The sequence below is a fragment of the Podarcis tiliguerta genome (assembly GCF_965153285.1).
Source record: "Podarcis tiliguerta genome assembly, chromosome: 8".
In the NCBI taxonomy this organism is placed as follows: Eukaryota; Metazoa; Chordata; class Lepidosauria; order Squamata; family Lacertidae; genus Podarcis; species Podarcis tiliguerta.
In genome coordinates, this window is record NC_139541.1 from 44,704,651 (window position 1) to 44,732,059 (window position 27,409).

General features: G+C 40.7%; 1 protein-coding gene across 7 annotated transcripts in view; it reads left to right on the forward strand.

Annotated features, from left to right (window-relative positions):
- The window catches only part of CDH8 (cadherin 8), a 229,095-nt gene that overhangs the window by 147,134 nt on the left and 54,552 nt on the right, over positions 1–27,409 (forward strand). For all 7 annotated transcript variants that reach the window (XM_083452451.1, XM_083452452.1, XM_083452450.1 and 4 more), the window contains 3 exons: positions 4,531–4,718; positions 8,983–9,236; positions 17,712–17,848. In XM_083452451.1, the coding sequence (XP_083308577.1) occupies positions 4,531–4,718; positions 8,983–9,236; positions 17,712–17,848 (579 nt within the window). The remainder of the gene's footprint in view (positions 1–4,530; positions 4,719–8,982; positions 9,237–17,711; positions 17,849–27,409) is intronic.

Genomic DNA, 27,409 nt, shown 5'->3' on the forward strand with positions numbered 1-27,409 from the left:
ATATGTAAGCCAAGGTACCACTGCATTATGGAATGTAGAAGGTACAGTTTGTCCAGTAGTGTCTTGGTTTGTGTGCTGGCCTGCAAGCCACTATAAAAGTTTATTAAGATTTTTTACTTTCTAGTTTTTCAGAAAGTGTCATGCCCTGATCGTGTACATTTAGAACAGTTATAATTATAAACAGTAGAACAATTAAAAATGTTCCAACTCAAACAGAAGAGCATATGCTCATCAAAAAAAATTCATCAAGCAGATGTATGTAAATCTGTTTCTTGTTTGTGCCATTCTTCAAACCCCAGCCCAAAAGTTCACCCATCCTGTTTCCACAGTAAAGTGTTAGAATTTTTCGTTTAAATATTCCACATAGAGATGTATATTGAAATGCGTATTATAAATGCATTTTCTTTCAAAACATGCATTTCAAATGCATTTTAATTATTTTTCAAGCCAAGAACTCAGGCCCAGTGTCAGTGTTCAGTCAGGCTGGGCTGTGGCCAATGGACCCAAGGGATTTGATAGACCTCTTACTGAACTGACTTCTTACTAATTTCCTCCTTGCTAGGCCCCTAGGTGCTTTTGAGGGAGCCAAGCTCATCCCTCATCTACACTGAATGCCCACCATCTTAAGTTACGCAAAATATAATGTCTTGGCTAGTAGGTTTGTTGACATACATAGACAGCCCATGGATATTATCTGAGAGTTAGAACCCTCTAACTCTAGGACCCTCGTACCTACAGGACCGCCTCTCCTGGTATGCCCCACTGAGGACCTTACGGTCTGCAAATAATAACATCAGGGAGATTAGGCTTGCCTCGCCTGGTGGAATGCTCTGCCACAAGAGATCAGGGCCCTGCAGAATTTGACATCTTTATGCAAGGCCTGCAAGATGAAGTTGTTTCGCCAGGCCTTTGGTCAGGGCTCAGACTGACTCCCCTTCTCTTTCTGTATAAGAACTAGTATGAAAGAGGCCTCCCAGCATTCTCACAGGCCCATATAAGAACAGAGTAAACAGTTGGGCCTGATGAGCATTTACTGTTCCCAACCCTAATCCTGTGGAAAGCCATCTAATTAGATTTTAATTTGATCCTGACTTGTTTTTAGGAGGTAATTTAATTATTGTTTGATTTTATACCAATGTTATATATTTGATGTTAGCAGCCCTGAGCCCGGTTTCGGTCAGGGAGGGCGGGATACAAATAAAACTTCTTCTTCTTCTTCTTCTTCTTCTTCTTCTTCTTCTTCTTCTTCTTCTTCTTCTTCTTATCTCTTACATGTTTGTGTGCACATGCACATGTATGCATGTATAGGGATACCAGCAGGTTGTGAATTATAATTCCAAGGTGAAATGTTAATCAGAGGGGTCTCTAACTAAATCCCATAGCAGCACACTGAAATGATCCTAAATGGCTGGATCCTTGATGTCTTGCTTTCCAGTTAGGAACATGGAAGCTGTTTTGGATTGAGAAAGACCATTTATCCATCTAGCTAAGTGTCATCTGCAGTGACTTTCTGGGGTTTCAGATGGGGGACAGTCCCAGCCCTACTTGGAGATGTTGGCAATCTACTGCATGCAAAGCAGATACTGTGCAACTAAGACCCTTCCCTCTGATGCCCATGTATCTCCCAAAATTAAAGCAAGGCTGGGAAAATTATGAACCCGTTCTGAGTGTTGTGCTCACTGATTCAGTAATGGGCACAAGATTGTTGCCTGCAGATTTCTGAGTCCATTATTCCTTCTAGGATGTAATTCTCTCCCTCTGTCATTTTAGATATGGATCACACTCACTTGTTTCTTACATTCCTCATTCAGAAATGGAAACACTCTCAGCTACTCCAACTTTCTTCTAACCCATTAGAAGAAGAGAAGGAGAAGGAGAAAGCACTTCCAGAAAATCTCCCTTCTCAGAGCAGTTTCTATAGCTAGAATAGAGCATAACTGATTAGTAAGCAGACTGTCAGCTCCTGGATAATGGACCCTCTTTTTTTTACATTTGTAAGCTGCGCATGCTAAACTCATTTTCCTAAAAAAAATATTCATTCTAAGCACACAAACTTTGTAATCATTCACAGGTTCATAGCTGACCATAATCTATGCAAATAGTTACCACAATTACGCTATAACATGACACCAACACATTCTGCCCCTGAAGGAGTAAAATGAAAATAAAAATGAAGACTACAGCTCCCATTGCCCCTATTTAAGACTCTCTGACTCATCAGGTATGCATGGATTTTGTCTGATTGGTTTCAGTGATAAGTAGTCCTGAAACTGATAATTTCACCTCTTAGCCATGGCTGAAACAAGTGAATTACCAAGAAGCATGCATAATTAGACCGTCTGTAGATGTGCTCAGGAGCCAGAGGTTAGCCATGCTTTGCTGGCTTCCAGATCATTACTAAAAGTCAGAGAGAGATGTCATTAGAATGAGCAATTTGATTCTTTCCCTAAGTAATGAGAAATCTGAGATGTAATGTAAAATACTCTGTTGGAACCCAATTTAAGCCAGTTAAGGGTGACTTCCTAGGATTTGAATTAGGAATGTGCAAAAACAACCCCAAGACATTTTTGCAAGCTTTATGAAAGCTCTATTAAAGGATGCTTCTGAAATTCCCCTCATGGAATTTTCCCCAAGATTTTAGCATCTCCTTACTTTTTATATTACTGAGTTTTTGAAACAAAAACGGAAAACATATAATTCTATTATTATGAACCAAAAGTGTAGAAGCACCCATATAACAACCAGATAACTAGAAGTTAAGCATACCGTAATTAAGGAAACATTTTGATCAGAGAATATGTATTCTGAAAGACCACAATCAGATTCTAATTATAAAATTGTACTGTTTATTTATTTATCATATTTCATGTAAGATTCATATCTTAGGAAACCTCTCAGAGTGCTACACTCACGCAATTGGACACACACACAAACAATTTATATACATCTTTAAAGCAATTTCACATATAAAAACAATTTCAAATCCAGTATAGCTACAGACTAAACTTAAAATAGCAATCTAAAAGGTTTGTTGAAAAATAGGTGTCTGCAGTAGGTGCAGAAAGTACAGTAAAGATGGTGCCCATCTGATATGTCACGGGAGGGAGTTCCAAAGTGTAAAACAGGTGTGGGATATCTTTGGCCCTCCAGATATTGCTAAACTACAACTCCCATAATCCTGAGCTATTGACCATGCTTGCTGCGGCTTATGACAGTTGTAGTTCAGTAACATCTGGAGGGCCAAAGGTTCCCCATACCTGCTCTAAAGACCACATTCTTCTTATTATTATTCAGCTATACATAGTTTCTCTGCTGACCTCTGTTTGCTAGCCACTTTAGTTATTCTGTTGATTATTGAATTTGTTGTATGCACTTAGTGATCTTTTATTACAATACCTTTTAGGGCACTGCTCTTCAACCTTGCGTCTTCAGATGTGACAGGACTACATCTCCCATCATCCTTGACCATTGGGCTGGATGATGTGCATTCCACATGTATGAACCCAAGCTTGAAGAACACTTTATTAGGGCCAAAGTATATATGAAGTGACATTACTCAATGGCAGTTGCAGTGTGTCCAGTAGAGTCTTGGTTCATGTGCTGGATAAATGGCATAATATATTATTATTTTACCATCTACCTTTGTATTGATATCAGAAACTTTTGGAATTTCTCCACTTCAGTGTGTATACAAACTAATTATTTAGATATGAACTGTGTTTTAGGGTTGGGTAAAAAGGGGTGAAGTGTTCAGTTTGTCATTTTTTGCTTTTCAATATATAACTTCCCCTCTTTTAAGAATATATGAAGTTAAATGCAATTAACGTGTAGGGTGCAGGTTTAAAAATGCAAATAGAGTTAGGTATGTCAGATTTTCTAATTATAGGATCACTGCAGGGAGGGAGGGAGAACTTAATTGGTTCCTGCACTGTTGTGGACCTGATTAAAAACCCTTCTCAGAAACAGCTATTAGCATTGGGAGGAAGCTCCAGAGCCCGACTCTAGGGCCATAAGAAGCTCTGCTTTTCCAATCAGGCAAAGACAGAAAACCTGCTTCTACCAGACCTGGCCAATCCAGAGGCATCATATTGTCTACAAAGCACAGAGACTGACATCTCACACCTTTATCTACCCTCCCTTGTCACTGAAGAAGACTCTAAGGCTTGGCCACCTATTGTTCACAGTAAATAGGCTAGATGACAACCTTTGGATTAAGCCCTGATATTCCTGACATAGATAAACCATAGAAATGTACCAAACCCAGTAAAATTTTGTAAGAGGGTGTTACAGGAATGGACAGCAATCCCATAAATACATGTGTCAAATGCATAGGAACATAGAAATATGTCTTTTATTGTGTCAGGTCATTGATCTACTGAGATACTTACTGTCTACACTGACTGGCATTTGCTCTCCAGGATTTCAGATGGGCTTCTCTCCCAAAACAGGAGGAAAAGAGACTGTTGCCCAATTTAATGTCCAGTTGTTTGTTTGTTTTTATTCACCTCTCTTCTTCTCTCTTTCTCCCAGGTTTGTATCATTTTTCAGTATTGGAAGACATTAGTATTGGTGAACCAATAGGAAGGGTGAAAGCAAATGACCTGGATATTGGTGAGAATGCTAGGTCATCCTATGACGTTATCGAAGGAGATGGAGTGGATATATTTGAAATCACTTCGGACTCCCAGACTCAAGAAGGCATTATTAGACTGAGAAAGGTAAATGGCAACTGAAAGACTGAGTTTGTGGATTTTGGCATTGAACAAATGAGTTCTAACATATTGTGCTGTGAAAGTATGGAAGGCATTGGTTAGGATGGAAGTATCCCATGTCCTGTTTCCCAGTAACTCATATATAGGAGCATAAGAAGTTGACTTATACTGAGTCAGTCCATTGGTTCATCTAGCTCAATACACTGACTGGCAGGAGCTCTCTTGGATTTCATACCCTTACTATCAGAAGGTTCTTCCTAATGTTTATGCTATCCCACATGGTCTTTCAGATATTTGCAAGAAAGAGAATAGTTTTCATTTCTTTTAACTGTTAACACTGCACAACCTCTGATCTGTATTCCTTCACTTTCTCATCCTTATTCACCTTAGCTGGAGCACAGGTGTAGCTTAGTGGCTAAATAATGTGGAGATTTTTCAGAAGTCATTTTTTGCTCCACCATACTCCATTGAAGGCCTCAGAGATGCTTCAGGCTCCCTTGGGCCGAAACATGATTCTCTTATAAACACTATCTGGGTTGATACTGGGGGTGTGGGACCATTTTCAATCTAAGAGCAGCATTTCTTCATGGACAACCATTCAAGGGCTGCATTCCAGTAGTGAGTGAGGTCAGAGGCTAAAGGGGGCAGAGAAACAGATGTGACCCTTACTGCTGTACAATTGCCTAAGGGAGTGGGTGGCGCTGTGGTCTAAACCACTGAGCCCTTGAGCTTGCTGATTGGAAGGTCGGCGGTTCGAATCCACATGACAGGGTGAGCTCCTGTTGCTCTGTCCCAGCTTCTGCCAACCTAGCAGTTCAAAATCACACCAGTGAGAGTAAATAAGTAGGCACTGCTGTGGCAGGAAAGTAAACAGTGTTTCCATGCACTCTGGATTCCGTCATGGTGTTCCATTGCACCAGAAGCGGTTTAGTCATGCTGGCCACATGACGCCAAAAGCTGTCTGTGAATAAACGCTGACTGCCTCAGACTGAAGCAAGATGAGCGCCGCACCCCATAGCCACCTTTGACTGGATTTAACCATCCAGCGGTCCTTTACCTTATCTTTACCTTACAATTGCCTCCATTCTACCTTTGCCTAAGTCAGAAGTTTCTGTATGTACACATGCACACACACACACATGCAGACATACTGTATATCTGTATCCTCCCCAGAGGTAATCACAGTACAAGCTCCTATTTTAACCAGGCAAAAGCACTTATGAAAGGGGCAGAGTGGAACCAGTAAGGGATGTGGCATAGAGAAATGGGTATGGTCTTAGAGAGTCCTCATAGCCACATAGAGAGGTCTGAAGTGCCACAGTGCCATAGTCACCAACTACCTCATGCCATAGCATTTACATATTTGTCATTTGATTTTAATTTCAAAATAAAAATAGCGCACACACACACACACAGAGAGAGAGAGAGAGAGAGAGAGAGAGAGAGAGAGAGAGAAAGCAGAATGGATTTTGAATTTGTTGTTCAGAGAACTAGGTTGACAAATGCTCTGGGCTAGTATCATTTTGCCAGCTGAATTTGAAATGGCTAAAATGATACAGGATGCGTGATTGGCAAATTGTGAATATGCTGATTTACAGCCACCTATTCATAGGTACAAAAGCTTAGTAATTTCTGAGTCGACAGAGAAGCGAGTGCTTGTCATGTTTACTAAAAATGGCAAAGTTCCATTAGAGCGAGATTCGTGTCTGAAAAAAATCAACACAATTTTTGAAAGTAAGAATATATATTTAAGCTTCCAGAGACTTCCTGAAAGAGTTCGGTGATTTCTATTTGTGCTCTTTGTATTTGCATTGCAGATTTCAGCTTCTGTGTCATTTTCTCTCCATCTCTTTGTTCCTTTCTATGGGACATTGTAATGCAAATTTACATATCTTTCCAAAGCCTGACAAATTTGCAACTTTGAAATTTTAATCATTGTGAAGCATCAGTAGGTTAGACTTTGAACCCACACGTGTAGATGCTCTTGAACTTTTACAGATATGATTCCTGGGTGATCATAAAGTTGGTGATTTAAGATCTTTTTTAAAAAAATTAAAAAACCCTCATTTTTATATGGTTTGGGGTTTTTTTTTGGGGGGGGGGGAGGACTTACCTGCCAGTTTTACTTTTTTAATTTTTATTGAGTCATACTGCATTGAAATAAAAAACAAACATTAAAATATAGAAAAGAGACAGAAAAAAACCAAGGTCCCATCTCACAAATAGAGAGGTTTCTCACAAAATCTTCTCTATTTGGCCCTTGACTATTCCCAGGTATACACCCTTTTTGCCCAGGCCATATCCCTCACCAGTCCTGCTCTGTGCCCTCCTTGAGCGTAATTTGCTTGGGTGAAATGTGACCCTGAACTTTGATACTGACTCTTGCTTAAACCTCAAGGTTAAAGAGGGATGTGTGAGAAGTAACATTCATTGCACAGCACACCTTTGCCTCTAGCCCCACTCATTACTGGCATGTGGGCTCCAGAGGTTGCCTAGAAGCATGTGTGCTGCCATGCCGCCTTGCCCCGTGACATCAGCACACTGTGTGTGTGTGTGCAACATCAGCACCACCCACGGTGTGTACTAGTGATGCCAGCACACTGTAGGACATGCACACATGCCACAGTCATGCCGTGGGGTGTGCTAACATCATGTACACATGCCACAGGGCGTGCAGACACTCTGTAGTGTGCGTGCATGACACAGAGCATACCCTGTGGCTTTTGCGCATGGCTGCCATGGAACTTTGAGGAGCCCAGCCCCTTCATTTAAAATAGGGGAGGTTGTCCCCTCCCCTACTTGGTGCCCCTGCCTAGAAGTGAATGAGGTCCCTGAGCTGAAAATATTTCTAATCCTTAATTAGATTGAACAATACATCTCATTTCCAATTGAGCTTTATCTAACCACAACACTTTAGGTCTTCATTTTAAATGTCTGGGATGGATGTTTCTTTTATTCTTGATGTGTGGGTTTTTTTTAGTATTTGGAATGGTTGATGCTATTGTATTCACTTATTTGTCATGGAATACTCAAGAGACTATATTACTATGAGAAGTGGCCTATCAATATATCAAATCAAATTGTGTTTGTGTCCTTTTGAATGCTTTTGGTAAAGGCCATAGTTCAGTGGTTGAGCACATATTTTGCATGCAGAAAGACCCAGAATCAGTCACCAACGTCTCTTGGTATAGTTGCGAAAAAACCCCATCTGAAATATTGGAGAGCCATTGCCAGTCAATGTAGACGTTGCTGTGCTATATTGTCCAATGGTTTGACTCATATAAACATCCTGTGTCCCTGTGCATCTAAACTGAATGACTGTAACTCAGCAGGAGACACTGAGCTTCCCATTTTTGCCCTATGTAAACATTGCTTGTGTGGAATTAAGCCAGAAGCAAAATCAAATACAGATTGTAGGGAACATAGGTTTTACATGAACAAATCAGCCAAAATTTAAGGGAAAGCTGGTTGAATTCTAGGCTTGCAAATGCTCACATACTTCATGTGCGTCTCTCTCTATAGTAGAGATTAAAGGCACATGGCAGCTAGCTGAAAAACTTTCTTGATGGTTACCAGGTGCAAATTTTCTCATAAATTCAGCTTAACCCAGGGTTAGCCAACATTGTCCCCTCCACCAGTGTTCTTGGACTACAACTCCCATCCAACCCAGTCAGCAGAACTATTAGCCAGGAATGATGGGAGATGTAGTCTGATATCTAGAGGAGACCACACTGGCTATCCTTGGATTAATCTATATGGCAATATTGCTATTTTCTCTTACGATTATACCTAAATTGTTCTCAGCACTGTCTCTCCACACCCTCCAATTCTGCATGACTCCCCCCCCCCCTTGCAAATATCAAAATATATAAGCTTGCATACTTTTTTCTTTGCTCCTTATCTCCAACAAGCAGAATACTGATTAGGTGTGTGATTAATATGCAATCCAGGCCATTGGCAGTAACATTATTATTTTTGGCTAAGCAGAATAGTGACTGCACTCATGGCAAGATAGTGTATGTATGTGTTTATTTGTGTGTGCTTAGTTTTATATTTTATAAAGCAGAAAAGGAACCACAAATGGGGGGGGGGGGGATACAGAGACATCAATACATGCCCAGGACATTTATAGCCCAGTTCAAAGGAAGCAGAAAGAGATTGCATTATAACTCAGTGATTAGGTTTTAAATGCATAACACTTCCATCCTTTTGCTAGTTCTTGCTGCTGTGGTCATTAGTGAAAGGCATTTGTCTTTGTCATTCTTAACAGCCCCTGGACTTTGAGACGAAAAGATCCTATACTCTGAAGGTAGAAGCAAGTAATGTGCATATTGATCCACGTTTCATCAGTGTGGGACCCTTCAAGGATACTGCAACAGTGAAAATTGTCATAGAGGATGCTGATGAACCTCCAATTTTTTCATCACCAAGTTACCTACTAGAAGTACATGAGAATGCTGCTATTAACTCTGTGATTGGCCAGGTGACTGCCCATGATCCTGATGTATCTTCAAGCTCTATAAGGTACTGCTGCTTTAAAGCCTCTTGTCTTTAGCTGAAATGAAGCCTAGTGTACAAAGATAAGAGACACGTCTGTTGCACAATCCATTTTTACCCCAGTAATACCCTCTTTTGCCTTGGGCCCCACCCCCTAATGGCATGTAGCTCCTGGAAGGTGGTCCTTGGGCTCAAAACATTCCCCATCTCTGCCATACTTGGAGGTCAGTTTTTGAGCTCTTTCTCTGGGTGTGATGCCACCCAGCTGGTTAAGAATATAGTGACCAGAGAAAGGGAATTCTTAATGGTGTGTCGTCTATGGAACAGCCTCCCCAAGGAGGGCCTGCATGACAACTAGTCATATGACTTTACTGCTCCAGGATAAGCCTTTTAAAAAATACCTTGAAATGTGTATTAGTATTAGTAGCAGCTTTCATTCCTCCCTCCCTTGATTTCTGAACTTGGCTGCTTCTGCTTTGTTTTGTTAAACTGAACAGCAGTTTTAATATGGCTTTGACATGATGGCTTCTATTTATTTTATTTTATTTTTTTAATTTTTAATTGTAAGCTAACCTGAGAGTCATAACATCAGACAAAGAAGGAAAGGAAAGAAAGTACAATGGAATCAGTGCCGGCTCCACATTTGGGAGAGCAGCCTTTCTGTCTGTCTGTCTGTCTGCCTTCAATCACCACAACCAACCAGAGGGATAGAGGAGCCAGGTTAGGTAGATGGGAGATTGATGAAAACCAGGTGCCAATATTTCTGTTAGTGGAAACCCTTTCCAGTAATGCAAAGTCACCACTGGATACATCCCTAGGTATTTGTACATATGATTCCCACTATACCAATTCACCACCAGGGGCCTCTAGCTGGGAGTAGTGAGTCATACCTCTTCTGGTGGGATTTTGTACTCATTAAATTGATTCGTGTATTCATTTGTGCTCTTCATAGGAATATGATGCATCTTGCATTATGTCTTGCATTGCTTGATCTCATCAGTTCAATTTATGATTGTCCTCCTCTCTCTCTTGCGCTCCCTCCCCCTACTGCCATGCATATATATCAACCTAGTTAGCTGCACATTTCATGCACCTGATGAAGTAGGATCTGGCCCATGAGTGTGTTAGTCTTTAAGGTGCCTGGGGTGTTTTTTATTTGAAAAATAAACATTCAAGTGATTAGAAATATGAGAGAAAATCCATCAGCCTTAGGCATTTCCTAATTTTTAATTGCAGTTGGAAAATGCTAAGCTTCTCTCTGCCTCATGAGTACAGTTCCTTCACCAAAATTCTTTGAAGCTGCCATCTGTGCAATAGGATTATGCAATGCTGTTGGTGATCAGATAATAAGAAAGTGATTATGTCAAATGAAGGGGCAGAAAATCTTGACTAGTGATAGAAAATAGTTCTCATTGGATCAATATATGTCTCTGACTGATGCAAACTTCTTAAGTTCTGCAGAATTTGTCAGTAGGTAAGCTATTCTATGGCACTATTTGACATGCAGTTTTTTTGTTTTGTTTTTTAAAAGAAAATCTTAGATACTAAAAATTTAAATCCTTGACCTGTCTTATAATTTGTGAAGTCAAGTGCCCATGTGGATTACAGGTGATATGCACACTGATTCAGCTATTCTGACTTTCATAAACCCACACCCCTTTTTAATAAGTGGAACACCAACAGAAAAAAAGCACTGACTGGCCTCTTAAGTTAAATATATAAATCAAGTAGAAAGGGATAGGCTTCCCCAAACTTGGGTCCCCAGATGTTATTGCCCTACAAGTTCCATCAGCCCCAACCAACACTGTCAATTGTCAGGGAAGAAGGAGGTTGGGAATTGTCGTACAACAACATATGGGGACCCAATATTGGGAATGGCTGCTCTCAGTGCTTTATTTCCCCTTAAGGGAGAAAATGGTGCCACTACCCAACTCACTACTCAAGTTGTTACAGTAAGCGCCATACTTTTAACATTTGGAGGAGGGAAAGTGCTGGTACTGCTTACCCTCAAATACCCCCAGAAAAAAGCACTGTCTGCTTTAGGTTGCCACAGAATTCACCCAAAGTAAAATTGGAAGCAAATTTAGAGGTTTTTGGATGAAATAGGCAACAAATTCTAAAGCATGCGTAGGCAAACTAAGGCCCAGCCCAATCGCCTTCTAAATCCGGCCCACGGACGGTCCGGGAATCAGTGTGTTTTTACATGAGTAAAATGTGTCCTTTTATTTAAAATACATCTCTGGGTTATTTGTGGGGCATAGGAATTTGTTCATTTTTTCCCCTTCAAAATATAGTCTGGCCTCCCACAAGGTCTGAGGGACAACGGACCGGCCCCCTGCTGAAAAAGTTTGCTAACCCCCGTTCTACAGGAAGCAAATAACTAATCTGCATAAGACTTTTTTCAGGTCACACCATGCATTCCTAGGTTACTAATGTGTAACACAGCACTTTGAATGTTTATTTAGAAGTAAGTTCCACTAGGCAGAATGGGGCTTACTACCAGGCAACTGTCCAGGTTTTGCCTAAAGTGACTTTTTAAAAAGAAATGTATTGATCAAGCAAAATGCTAGAGGAATCAAGTGTGGTGAAATGACCAGATTTATACCTGGGGAACTCAACCTAGAAGCTCATTTGGTGAACTTGGGCCAATCACTAACTCTCAGCCTAACCTACTCACATGGATAAGGGAAGATCCATGTGCACCACTTTAAGCTCATTAGAGGAAAGGCAAGATAGAAATGCAATGATAAATAAAAATAAAATAAATGCAAGTTTCCTGCATGGCAGGGGACTATGAGGTGTTTCTGACCAATGAGAATTCAGGTAATTAAGTTAATTCAGTTACTAGTGGAAGGTATCTTATTTGTTACTTTTGTAAAATTGATTAATAATTAAATCAGGGAGTCTGCTTGCATTACATATTGGGAGGGTTTCAGGGACTTAATCAGTCCTTTGCACTGACATTATCCAGCGACTCATTATGCAAGTTGTCTCTTATGGTGAAATTCCCTGTACAGCAGCTACTATGGAGAGGATATTTAGTGTTAACTCCCTGATGGGAGGACGACTCGCTGCTTTCTCTGATTCTCATGCAACAGAAGTACATTCACTGTTCAGAGCAAAACCAAAGAAATATACTTTGTTCTAGGACATGTGCAGAATCATGTTGCTCATTAGCAAGTATTCCAAAGTCCATTTTGGGGATCCTGTTTGGCTAATTTAATTGCTATACAATCCTATTTCATTGTTGTTATTTTACAATAACTGGGTTATTTTCTAACAGATGTCAAGAAGTGAGGCAGAATGAGGATGCTATAACTGGCTAAAAGAGCTGAAGAACTAGGTTCAGGAAAGCATAAGGAAAGTTGCCAGGGGGCGGTCAAACAGACTGTAGGTATCATACCAAAAGGAGATTCAGGGAAGGTTAGGGTAGGGCAGGAATGAGGAACCTCAGGTCCAGTGGCCAAATATGGTCATCCAGTCCTCTTTGTCTGACCCTTGGGACACTCCCCATGCCACGCCCAACAACGCCCCCTCTCCCCTGATCCATCCCTCCCCTGGCCCTGATTCACCTCCTCCTTGAATGGTGTTGCCTGACTGAAATGTGTCCTTGAACTCTGATAATCCCTTTTGCTCGCATGGCTGGAGGATAGTGAAGGGTGTGTGTGCAAAATTAGCCTACTGTACGTTGGTAAAATTGATACTCATTGCTCTGCCCACTCTTGCCTCTGGACAATCTCACTAGGGACAAGTGGCCCTGGAAGGTTGTCCAGAAGGGAATGAGACCAAGGATATCTCCATCTCTAGCATTTCATCTTCTTGTTTTTCCTCTTCTTGATAATGTATGAATGCAATTTCTTTGCTCATTAATTGATGGAGAATGGTGGGGGTTTAGGGAGGAGAGGGCGGCACAGGAAATTATTTTGGCAGTGAAATATATCGGAATGTGCAAACATCAAATTTCTCAAGCATCATAAAGTGTTATTTTCTGACCAAAGAGCTCATTCCAAAGGTATTAAATTTGAATGAGTCTCTTCCTCTGCACTTCCTCTGCATCTTTTGTTCTACCTATGAATCCAGAATCTATCAGGTCTTGAGTGAAATCCTTTCTCCTTTAACACCTTTCTTCCCACTGAATGCAAAGAAAAAACATGTGTTTCTGCACGCACACATACACACACCCCTCAAGGATATTTCATCTCTAGCAAAAGCAAATCATTTTCTTAATTCATAGCATGCTAAATTGTGTGTGTGTGTGTGTGTGTGTGTGTGTGTGTACACCCACCCACCCAGATATGCCTTCCTGACATGCAGCTGTTTATCTCAGTCACCTAGTAACATGCCCTCTCTGCTTGGCATTGCTGAGATACAGTGATTTATGGCATCAATATTATGAATCACATCTCAGCAGGCGAAAGCAAAAAAGGTGGCTGTGTGGGTTTTGCAAAGCCAAATGCTGTTGTAAAGTGTTCATTTGCATTGGTGCAAAACAGAAAGTCTTTCATGGAAGCAACTACGGGCATAGGGAAGGAACACTGCATTTGAATCTGCATTGGCATCTTAAGGTAAAGAAATGTATGATCACACCACCAATTTTCTCCTACACTCAAAAGCTAACAGCAAAGTCCCAATAAACTGTGGCGTTACTAAGGCAATTTTGAAGGTTATTATTTATCTAGATACTCTCTTTCTGCTCCCCCCAGTTTTCCTTACAGAAATGTACTTTTATGTATTGCTTACTTGTGTGACAGTGTGCCCTCATTAAAAAGAGCTATAATATCATTATAAAGACAAGGTAGCTACAAACATTGCACATGATATATATTAACTTAAAGTCAGGAGGGGGCTTTGCTTCCTTGGAAACTTGTAAACCTGTTTCAGTTGTGTTGAGAAATTGTTATACTCTTTAATGCATTTTGATTTTGTAAATAGCTTGTTGAAAGTCAATACGGAAACTTGCACAAATCCCCAGTATTTTTTTCTCCCTATAGCTACAGAGATTGTAAATAGAATTACATCAAGGAAGGCATTTATTTATTTAGCTAAATAAAATCAATACATAGTATGACTTTTGCTTACACATATGAATCAAGATTCGCAACTTCTTCTTTTTCTTCTTTTTCAAAAAGTGGAATTATTGCATATCCAGTGTACAATTTAACATATATATGCATGCTTCAATATCCCAGCAGTGGATTGGTGTATAACAGATGAGTTGAAAATCTGGCTAGTGAACAAGCCTGGTTCTATTTCTCTGATAAATTTGTCTTAGTTAATGTGTATTTTGTACACTTCATTTTTTTTAATGATTCTTTAGCAACCATATTTTCATTCCTACCACTTTACATTTCTTTCCACCACCTCCTTCTTTACATCTGTATGTTCCCCTTTTCCCAAAGCATTCACTGCAATGTGCTTGGGGATGTCCTGTGATGTTAGGCTAAGAGATGGTGAGCTTGGAAAGTTCATTTAAAAAGAACATGTCCAAAAAAGAACTAATTGCAGTTCACACCCATCCATTTACAAAACAAACTAATTCAGTTCTCAATTCGATTCAAGTTCAGCCAAGCAGCAATTTTGCTACAAGCTGCCGTGCTGAAGGGAAACATGCTTTATAAGACTTTAAAAGCAAACAGAGCTACAGAGGGAAATAGGGTTTTACACAACAGGAGAGGTTTGAATAAAGCAGAGATGGAAAGAAACTGAGAGGGGAAAGTGCTGATTTTAAACAATGACAGAGGTTTCAGTAGAGTGAGCAGGGGGTTGGACGGAGGGAGTGGCAGTTTAAAACAAGGTTTGAGCACAGTGAGAAGGGAGTTGGGAAAGAAATTATGCGCTTGCTTTTTGGTGTTAGCTTCTATTCTGTATCCATTGCTGCTAATTCTCCTTGTTAAAACTGGTTTTAACAGCAACACAATAACTCCTCAGTGTCCCTACTTATTCAAACCTCTGACATTGTTTGAGTACAGTGAGAAGGGAGGAGCACTGAAAAAATTAAGACTGCTTTAAGCTTCTCCCTCTTCCATTCTTCAGCTGCCTCATTTTGTGAGATATAAAGGATGCAGAGCCCTTACATAGCCCATAGTACCTTCTCACAACCATGTATTTCACTTTTGGCACCATGTACAGTCATACCTTGGGTTACAGATGCTTCAGGTTGCGTGGTCTTGGGTTGAGCACAGCGCCAAACCTGGAAGTACCAGAACAGGTTACTTCGGGGTTTCAGCACTTGTGCATGTGCAGAAGTGCTAAATTGCACTTTGCGCATGCACAGAAGCACTGAATCGCAACCCACACATGCGCAGACGCGGCACTGCAGGTTGCGAACACTGCAGGTTGCGAACGTGCCTCCTGCACGGATCACGTTCACAACCTGAGCATCCACTGTATTGTCTTCAATACAAAGTTCTAGATTTAGTGTAGTAATTTAGAAGAGAGAGTTTATTAACAAGCAAACACCCATATATGTATGACATTCATATGGACTTAATATTTGTTTATATTTGTTTATGGACTTAATATTCTCTAACTGAGCAAGCTAACTGACAGTCTGAAGAAAAGGAGGGGATGGTGGCTTCACAACCGAGCAAAAATGTGAAAAGGGTATTTAGTAGCTGCAAGGTGTGGGAGGAGGAAGATGCAGGAGTTTTCCATGGGGGTGGTTTGTTTGTAACAATGGTTGTACAAAAGGAGGAGGAAGAGGATGCATGAACATGGGGGTGAATGTGAAAATGGGTGCAAAGCAGGGCTGCAGAATAGAAGAGAAATGGCTTTATAAAAGGGTTTGGGAAGGTAAAAAATAAACTTAGTAGTTGCACAGGGTTCTTCTTCTTTGGCGATCACTTGTAGCCAAGTAAGATTGTCTTCCATAAACACATTTTTAACAATGAGTCCATAAGTGACTGTGGAGGCCAATTCTGGATCCACACGTCCTTCCACAGTGGGGACATTGCTTTCTGGGCAGGTAAAGGGCTAGGGACTTAATGTGGGGGGAATGGCAGATGAGTTTGCATACTGTTTAAGGAGGAATACAACTCCCAATCAATGTATATTTTCTCTCAAAAGATGCATTCTCAAAATATGGAACATTCAGAAAGGGTGAAAATGTATTTTTGTTTGTTTTTTTATTTATTAAGTTTATTTCCAATTCACTTGCCAGTTTCTCTGCGATGTACAGATCTGGTTGCTCTCAGTGTACCTGTTTTTCATGCAGAAAAACCCAGATTCAATCCCTGGTGTCTCCAGGTAGTGCTGAAACCCTGCCTGAAACCCTGGAAAGCCTCTGTCAGTCAGAAAAGGCAATAGTGTACTAGGTGGACCAATGGTCTGGTTTAGCATAAGGCACCTTCCTGTGTTCTTAGCAGATTTATCTGAGTTGCTCAAGCATCATCATCACCTTCTCACTTCTCAGTATGACATAATATATCTAACCCAGTTTGATGCTTCCTAGTAATTCATCCCTGCATGCTGTGGCGGAAAGCTGAAGAAATGCAAAATAGTTGTGGTGTGATGTTGTGCAATGCCATGCTTTGGAACAACAGTCATTATAGTCCCTTATATAAATTCACCACTAGGATTTAGTGAAGCCCCTCAAAGCTGTGACTGCTGTACCATATCAGTACTTTCAATCTCACTCTCTTTCTTTCATTGTGCGTGACCCACCAGAAATTGTAAGGCTTAATTTTCCAGTTTGGTTTCTTTTACAAGTAATGCATTAATAAAACAACTATATGAAAATGGACCAACATAAAAGCTTTCCTGGAGATCTTGCAGGGAGTTCTAAATCACCATTTTGTTTAATGCACTGTTGGAACAATTTACTGCAGCTCTTTCTTGTTAGTCAAGCTGGCTTCTGTGTTAAAGCTGCATAATGTACCTGCACATTCTCATTTGCAAGCTCTGCTTAGCTGTCAGATCAAAGTTGTTTTGTTAGAAACCAATGATGTCAATCCATAAAGCAGCCAATCTTTCTAGTTTTTTGGAAGCGTTTTACCAGTAAAGGGTTGTTAACCAGCTATTGTCCACAGAGTTATGCTCAAACATAACCAGGTGACATATTCACTTAATTAATCAGAAGTGGTGTTTGTTGGGATAAGAACATTAGTTGCATCTTGTAAAAACAGGAGCCCTGCCTGCTTAATGTATTGACAGAATTATCAGCAGTTGCTATGAAATACAGTGCAGCTTGTCCAATAAATGTGATGGATCATCTAATTAACTCTTGATTCGCAGTAGCTTTTAAAAGATGCTACCTACTGATCTCGATGACAGCTTCTAACCTTCGTCCTGAGAGGATGCAGCTAATTACTCCTTGGGCTATAATTCTGTTTCTTGATTCTCAGCCCATCATTTTTTGTCTTATAAATTATAACACGATTGAGCTCCACAAATCCACTGGGGCTATAAAGCTGCTCTTTGCGATGGATTGCTTAGATTTTGTTACAATGCATTTAGGCCAAACAAATGTCTTTTAAGTAAATTTCAAGGATGTCCATTTTGTAGGTTTTCCATTGATCGAAACACTGACCTTGAGAGGCAGTTCAACATTAATACGCAGGATGGAAGGATAACACTCGCAACTCCACTGGACAGAGAAACCAGCACATGGCACAACATAACCATTGTGGCAACTGAAGACAGTAAGTGATTGCCCTTTAGTACTTGGGTTTGTTTGTTTTGCTTTTATTGGCTTATGATGAATGTTTAATTAAAAAGCCTTCATGTGCCACTTGGCAAGGACAACTGTCTACTGTGCCTCCTATGCTTGCATTATTGTATATATTATATATGTAAATGTAGATAGATGTAGTTTGCAGCCCTTACTTGATGCTGCATGGGTATTCCTTAAAAATATTGCATTTTGAGATTTCCAGTGCTATTCCATTTCTTGCTGACTGATATTTATTTTGGTGGAGTACGTATCCAGAGCTAGATGTTTTATGGCCTCCTGTGCAGTGATGCCCTGATCTGTGAAATGCAGCAGGAGTGAGAAACCTCTGGCCTACATTGGTCCATTAGGGTTTCCAATATAACCCAGAAGCCATCCACCCCCCCCCCCAGCCACTTGCCCCTGTTATATGCATATCAGGCGTGAGGCAGGAAGAGACATGGATGACAATACACAATCACAAGCCTCAAAGTGTGCTGCTGCTATTGCGTGGGCCAGGAAAAACAGGCAAAGACACGGGCACTTTGAAGCACCATGCAGGGCTCCTTTCAAGCCCTGCATCGTGCTTTAAAGTCCCAGCTTCAGGACATCAAAGCACCCAATCAGCTGGTGTCATTGTGACATCAGCTAACTGGCAGGTTTCCCATGATCATACCCATGAGGCTATGATCAGATAAGGATGTGGCCTCTGGAGCGAAAAGATTTTCCCATTATTGCCTTACAGGTGTGACTGGCACTGAAATTGATATCATGTTGGCACTAGGTTAAGAGTTATTTATTTACCCACACATTTTAAGTTTTGTAATTTGATTAGAGTTTAGCCTGTTCTTTTGTTTTTAGATGCTTTGGGGGGCAATTGATGGTGTATTTAAGTATGCATTGTTGTCTGTTTTATGATTTGGTTGTTTTGATTTCCTGTTCAGTATTCCATCGTGATATCTATGTTGATGAAGAGCAGGTTATAAATATTTTAAATAAATAAAGACACACACTTCACTTATTTCCCCTGTGAATAAATGAGCATTTTATGCATGGATGATTTTACCCATCCCCATCTCAGATATAATAGAGAACTTAACAGTCTGCAGGAGACATATTGCCAGGAATAGATCTTAGTAGATGCTGAGTTCTTGGCTTCTTCTTTTCTTTTTTTTGTTTTAAGAAAGCATTACAACCCTTGCTTTTCTGCCTGTTATTCACATGTTTTGCCAAGCCAACACATGGATTACGTGGATCAGGAAATAGTGCTGGCAAAGCGTTATAGGTAGTGATGACACCAAAGTCCACCATTTTTGTTTGGGAATATGAGTTATGCATGTCAGGAAATAATGCTGGCAATTCTAAATAGTGATGACACCAGCTTCCCTAATTCCTGGTTTAGGGATAGGATTCTCAGTGACTGCTAACACTCAGCTGAAATATGAGGCAAGCACTATGGCCTGAGAATTCATGTCCTCACTTCATGTCTCCATAGCACACACCTGCTTTCAAAACATGTATCCCAACTTCCCAGCATCTGCTTGAGCAGTTTGGTATTACATAGAAGGACCTGGCATACCGCTACAGCTGTGAGCGAGACATCAAATAGGGTGGAGGGAGAAGTAAATAAAGTATACCCCTCTCTTCCTTTCTCCTTTTCACAGCCCCGAATAGAGCAGCAGCAAGAGGAAGATGAGTGGAGGGAAGTGGGGGGCAGGTAGTAGGGCAGTTGTAAGGAAAAGAGCTGCAAGACTCATAAGGGCAGCTGGAGGAAACAACTGGTCCTTGTCATGCTCTTAATGGCATCATCAAGACATGATGGGGTCCAGCTGATTTGTAATTAGACTTGGGGATAAACTAATGCATTTTTGCAAGTCTGGATAAAAATATTTCAGTTTTATCAATCCACTTAATGAGTCCTATTGAGAGTTTGCTCTACTGCAAATTGTAGAATACTGATGAACAAAGAATGTGAAATATCATCCTTATAGTTTACTATTGGTACAACAGCCATTCACAAAATGAGAGGAATTTAGAAGGTTGTCCCAAAACACCTGCACTGAAAAGCATCTAGATCAGAGAGCTGTTGTATTTGGATTCTGCTTGTGGGCTTCCCATAGGCATCTGGTTAGCCAGTCTAAGAACAGAATGCATGACCACATGGGCCTTTGATCTGACCCAGTAGAGCTTTTCTGTTGTTCTTATCTAACCCAAAGTAAAACAAATGAACAAAACATGCCAACAAACAAACAAACAAAGAAAGAAACCCTGTTCCATGTCACTTAGCTAATCCCCAGGCATCTTATTGAGATATGCTATACCTGCATCTGATTTTTCCTCATTAATTGTCATATTAAATCCTATTAATTCAGATTTTACTGAGAAATCAGAGAATGCTGTGATTTCTCTAGACCAGGCTTCCTCAGCCTCAGCACTCCTGATGTTTTTGGCCTACAATTCCATGATCCCTAGCTAGCAGGACCAGCGGTCAGGGATGATGGGAACTGTAGTCTCAAAACATCTGGAGGGCTGAGGTTGGGGAAGCCTGCTCTAGACATTCCATGTAAAGAGTTTTGGTTTGATATCGGGAGAGCTATATCATCATAATACAAAATTGTTGTACAATGCCCAATACGGTACATCCTTCTATTCCAATTGAAGACTGCCAGTCAATACTGTTGCATGCCACCCCTATCTCTGAGCTGTTGTGAAATTTGAGGAGGTACACTGGTTCTGTTATTCTTTGTAGAAATGAGGCACAGCGGAGACTGTGCCTTTATATGGTTTATTTGCACATATATACAACCTAGGTACAGTGGTGCCTCGCAAGACGAAAAGAATCCGTTCCATGAGTCTCTTCGTCTTGCGGTTTTTTCATCTTGCGAAGCAAGCCCATTAGCGGATTAGCACTATTAGCGGTTTAGCGGCTATTAGCGGCTATTAAAGGCTTAAGGGATTAGCGGATTAGCTGCTAAAAGGCTATTAGCAGCTTAGTGCCTTAGAAAAAGGGGGTGGGGAGCGGGGGAAAAAACCCCAGGAATCGCAAGACATTTTCGTCTTGTGAAGCAAGCCCATAGAGAAATTCGTCCTGCGAAGCACCTCCAAAACGGAAAACCCTTTCGTCTAGCGGGTTTTCCGTCTTGCGAGGCATTCGTCTTGCGGGGCACAACTGTATATGATTGAGGGGTTCACATCCATTTGGAAAGTCTGAAATCAGAGTAGCAGTAGCCAATGTGGTGGTCTTAGAGTGCAACTTAGGAACATAGGAAGCTGCTTTAGGAAGTCATGTCACAGCACACTAGAGTCTACACTGACTGGCAGAGGTTGCCCAAGGTTCTAGGTAGGTATTTATTCCCAGCCTTCAGTCCCAGTTGGGGACTGAACCTGAGACCTTCTGTGTACAAGACAAATGCTCTACCTCTGAGCTACGGCTCTTCCTTTTTCCCAGTCAAAAACAACTGGAGGATAACACAGTGGCCAGCCTTGGCCTGCTGTATAAGCATAGGAAACTCTGAGTGACTAGAAAACATACAAAGCATCCTAGTCACGTGGAAAGTTTCTACATGCGTAAACTTGTTCATGAATTCTACATCCTTCAAATGAACTATTATTGTATTTATTCATATCCCACCGTTTCCCAGATGGGGCTCCAGGCAGTTTACAGGTTAAATATAAACAGCTAAAAACACAGAAAAGATGTGCTAGAAAGCTATTAAACACACACACGAGTTTAAATATCATCTATTAGAACACAGATATAATTGAAACAAAAACATCACAGCATCAGCCCTTTCCTTAAAGACTGCCATGAATGTGTGTAGGTGGAACCTATCATCATGCCCCCCCCACATGTATACCACTTTAATGGCCACGGGGAATCCTGAGAACTGTAGTTTGTTAAGAGTGCTGGGAACTATAACTCTGTGAGGTCACCACCCTTAACAAACTACAGTTCACATGATTATCCAAGTCTGCTAAAGTGGTAGACTAGTGCTTTAAATCCATGGTGTGGATGTGGCCATTGTATAATAATAATAATAATAATAATAATAATAATAATAATAATAATAAATTATTTGTACCCCGCCCATCTGGCTGGGTTTCCCCAGCCACTCTGGGCGGCTTCCATAGAAACCAAAAATACACTAAAGTATCATTACATTAAAGTACATTAAAGTACATTAAAAACTTCCCTTATTTGAATGGCTAAAAAGGACCATCTTCTTACTTGCATGGGTTCTCTGAAGTGTAAGTTCCATATAATAAGAGATAAACTCAAGAAGAATGTCTTGAATTGATGCTGCATTGTGATTATCCTTTGTCTTACTTGAGAGAATTGTTTTATACCTGGCTGACTGCCTAAATGTATGAGTTGACAATCTATTCTAGTTGTTATCCGTTAAGAAAATCTATTTACAAAAAAGAAAGGTTCTTTTCATCCTTAAAGGTATTTTATGGGCCAATCTTTCCTTCTAACATAATTCAGTCTAAGTGACACCTCATCTCAACCTGTGCTTTTAAGGTCTCTCTCCAATTCTCCCAAGGCTTGTTTATCTCTGCCATTTAAATAACAAGGAGTGAACATGATATGGTTTGCTAATCCAAGAGGCTAATTCCACTCCTTTCCCTTCGTACTCAGCTTCCTGCATGTTTGACATATTCACTAGGTAAATAAATAAACACATTTTTTGAGATTACTTAATAATGCATGTCAAGAAGAATAGTTAATTCAACTGGATGTGTGTGAACAAAAGTAAAATAATAAAAAATAAGCCAAAGAAAAAACAAATAACAAATAACTCAGGTGGGTAGTAAAGGTTTGTGGGATTTACATACTCCAGCAGCAGAAGCAAGAAATCTGGGGTAGGTGTCAGTGGAGAAATTTTTCCAAACTGCAAGACAAACCATGTAACAGATCAATAATGCTTTAATTTCATTCAAAACTCACTGTCCTCCAGCCTCTTCAAGGTATGAATCTTATTTACACATACTTGATCCATCATTAAAGATGTATGCATTCATAATACTTCAGCATCTTTTCCTTTTCAGTCCTTCACTCTGCATAAATCCAGTTTTACGATTTTTGCCTCTCTTTTAAAGGTATCTTCTAACTGCATATTTATTGAATGAATCTTGAAATAAAAATATGGTGAAACCCTGCATCCATTCTTAAAGGATCCAGTGTCTTATTTTTAAATTATTCAAACATTTGCTGAATGCACACAAATTAGAATCCAACAATAATTTTTGTTACAAGTCACCCCAATCTCTGCCAAGTGGAGCATGAGCTTGCAAGGGTCTTGGCCCTTCACCAGGGTCTATGATATATGGATTATTTTACTCGCACAGTGTATAGCTTTAGCCTTCAATGGAGGGGCGCACAACAACAGAACCCCAAAGTGTGTCAGTTTATCCTTCCGGCAGCATCATCAGCATCATTTTTGCTCTGCAGCCTATCTTAGTTTCCAGGCAATCATGGTTCCTTCTCTGTTTCCTGGTACCATCTTGCCTAATTCTGCTGTTCCTAAAAACCAAGCCCTCTTTATTCATCTGTATTCTAATACCCAGTTCTCTTGATACTTTGGTTAGTATTTGGCTAGCCAATGGTTAATCCAGGTGTCAGACAAACAAAGGTGTTTGTCTGACTTCATCAACACAAGTTGACTGAGTAGGGTTAAAGGCTGGTACACAATTAGGATATTTACCTAGGTAATTAACTCTTTACATGCTAATTGATGGTGCTCAGAAGTAGGTCCACACACATATTCCAATACACATGGATCTTGATTACATTCTTGAGGTCTTATGCACAATCTTACACATAAATACTAATTAAACACCCCAAACCCCCTTCTAATACACACTGAGACTGTCTTACAACATATCCCAGTTATAACATACAAGTTCTGATTAAATCCCAATATTTACTGAACTTAGCACCATCCATCTATTGCATTATAAAAAATAATTCTTGCACTAATAAGAAACCCTGTCTCCCAAAATGGCATGAGGAAGGTCAGCAGTAGCAGAATAGTTGCTTTGTATGCAGAAGGTCCTACGTTCAGATCTCAACATCACATCTCTGGGTTCAGACCCCATCAGGAATTCTAGAGAGATGCTGGTAGCCAGAGTAGACAATACTGAGCTAGATGTACCAAAGGCAGCTTCCTATGTTTCTGTGACATCCAACTGTGTCTGCCTGCCAAGGGAAGACTTCCACTCATACAATGGGCAATTTCCTACCTCTCTTCCCAACCCACAGCCTCATTTGCACCTTCAAAATCTGATCCAGAAATTTGGGAACCCTCCAGAGCAGATTTAGTGGAAGGGCACAGGGGAGCTGCAGGCACAAGGAGAAGAATGGGGCATCCTGTTTTATGAGTAGATCTCCGCTTCCTTCAACCTGGTCTCTGCCAGCTATGACTGCCTGCAATTCAATTCAATTCAAGATTGCTCTGTCTGCTTGCAGATTCTTATTGCATTCATACAGTGGCTCTTTAATTCCAACTTTCATTCTGGTGTCGGGGGGGGGGGGCTGTTTGTGGCTGTGTGTATAGCAACTGGACTCCTTATAGCCGATGGGCTTAATAGCTACCATTAAGATTATAAGGTTGTGTGTGTGTGTGTGTGTGTGTGTGAAAACATTGCCTTCTGGCTGAGCTTGAAAAATCACAGTAGGATATTTCTAAATTTGTCTGGCAGTGGAAGATGCCAAGAGTTGTGAACAAAATCAGGCAGATGCTGTAGAAAAGGGTTGAATGCCCACCTCCAATATTAAACTATATTTTTATGTAGCATAAGTGATCCAAAATAAGCAATGGATTTAAAAATAAAAGTAAATAAGGTTGAAAATGGTTTGAGCAAACCACACACCTTATGGATTAAAACTAAATGAAAAGGACACAAAAACCAACACGCAGCAATAATGCTGTGATATTATGCTATTAAAAACCTAGGATAGAGTAGGACAGTTTGTTTCTCCAGAGAAATCCTCCTTAAAAGCAGTTTTGCTTGAAAAAGATTTTGACCTGAAAAAGATTCTGGGGCCCTTTAAGTTTTGGATCGACCACAAAACCATAAGACATATGGATTTTTTCAGGGAACAGAGATTTTGTTCTTATGAGAAAATTGTACAGATGATGGCCAGGGTTAGATATACTCTTCCTGAGTTCTTTCAAGTAAGACATTATAAGAATTATCTTTTGAGGAGTGGGACTGAGGGAAGCTGGCGTAAATAAATAATAGGATTTATTTATTTATTTAATTTTTTTAGTGAGTGAAAATAAGGGGCATGATTTCAAAGAGCTACAAATAGCTTTAAAGGTAAAGGGACCCCTGACCATTAGGTCTAGTCATGATCGACTCTGGGGTTGTGGCGCTTATCTCGCTTTATTGGCCGAGGGAGCCGGCGTACAGCTTCCGGGTCATGTGGCCAGCATGACTAAGCCGCTTCTGGCAAACCAGAGCAGCCATGGAAACGCTGTTTACCTTCCCGCCGGAGCGGTAGCTATTGATCTACTTGCACTTTGACATGCTTTTGAACTGCTAGGTTGGCAGGAGCAGGACCGAGCAACGGGAGCTCACCCCGTCGCAGGGATTCGAACCACCAACCTTCTGATTGGCTAGTCCTAGGCTCTGTGGTTTAACCCACAGCGCCACCTGCATCCTGACAAATAGCTTTAGACATTAGCAAAGACAAAGTGTGACAAAGGAATGGACTCCCTTGGAAGGTGGTAGATATTTTTAAATACAGTTTTACCTTGGGTTACATATGCTTCAGGTTACATACTCCGCTAACTCAGAAATAGTGCTTCAGGTTAAGAACTTTGCTTCAGGATGACAACAGAAATCGTGCTCCGGCGGCGCAGCGGCAGCGGGAGGCCCCATTAGCTAAAGTGGTGCTTTAGGTTAAGAACAGTTTCAGGTTAAGTACGGACCTCCAGAACGAATTAAGTACTTAACCTGAGGTACCACTGTAGAGGATGAATGGCCATCTGTCAGGGAGTATTTAGCTGTGATTCCTCCATTACAGGGGGTTGGACTAGATGACACTTGGAATCCTTTCCCACTGTACAGTTCTATGATTTTATGACTTATCAGAGGCACTATGCTTCTGGAAAACAACCGTGAGATATGGCTATTGACCTTGTGTCCTGCTTGTGGACTTCCCGGAGGCACCTGATTCTGGAAGGAAGTTCTATTAACACAAAAACTAAGCTTTAGCAGAAAGAACCCATTTCTGGATTGCTTAGAACACACTGAAATCCCACCCTTGCTAGTTATAGAATGTCCAGTCAAATCCAGAAAAACAGTCAAAGTTGTCATTTTCTTGTCTCACATCTGGCTGATATTATTTGAGGCTGACTGATGCTACACAGGTGCATTTGTAAATAGAGGAGAAACTTGAAAATAATAAATAGAGAATGCATCTTAGATGTAAGAGAGGGTGTGAAGAAAATGTGCTATTACTTCTAGAAGCACAGAAATTTTCCACATTGTTTTGCAAATCCATCCTCACTATGGACTAAGGAACGTGTATGACTAGTCATCAGTAAGCACATTCAGCCATGAGTGCCTATATGTTGCCCCCATTAATATGTGCCATCTTTATGACATTCCCTGAAACTGGAATTTGTTTTCTGCAATGAAGATGAGTCCCCACCCCTCCTCTATTTCAGTAATCCTCTGGGAAACACTAGCAGTTTTTCCTCTCCGGCAGACTGCCAAAATAAGACTGTACACAGCTACGTGCCTTGAACAAGGCCATAGATTTTATTAGCATTCTCTTTGTAGCATCTGCTGTAGATAAATCCAGTTCACAACCTTGCAAAGGGGAATTCTATCGTGCCTTTACCAGGATGAATCTCTCCTTCTTGCACATACTATGAAACACTCTAGGGTGTATCAAAGGAACTGTAACCAGTCCCAGTGCTTCGAGTACATGGAGAAGGCTCTTGTGAATGACTGCAAAACTTTAGTGAATTCCTCTTTCTCCATACAATGGGGGTGGGAAACACGAAGCCCTTCAGATGTTGAACCTCAACTTCCATCACCCCCAACCAGCATGGCCAGGGTTCTGGGATGATGGAAGTGGGAGTCTAGCAACATCTGGATGGTCTCAGGTTCCCCATCCATTGCATATAGCCTGGGATCAGGGCACCTCAAGGATTGATGATGACTCCCATGTGAGACTCCATACCCTAAGATAATCTGAGGAAACCTTTCTCTGGCTTCACCCACCTGCAAATATCAAGTAGGTGGGGATCAGAGCATTGCTAGGCACTGGGAGAACCATTTTGCTAGAATGACCCTCACTGGAGGACTGGGGGGATGGTGCCCTGGTAAAGTTTCAGACATCATACTTGCTGTCCTATGGAATTCTTGAGTAAATGTGGTTAGGAGAGATTTAAAATACCCTCCCCTCCTCTGCTGCTTCAGTGCAACATGGGTCATGTATGAGTTCCCCACCATCCTTAAACATAACCTTGGTTGGGTTCATCTAGTCCAATGATGGAGAACCTGTGGTCCTCCAGATGTTGTTGGGTTTCAACTT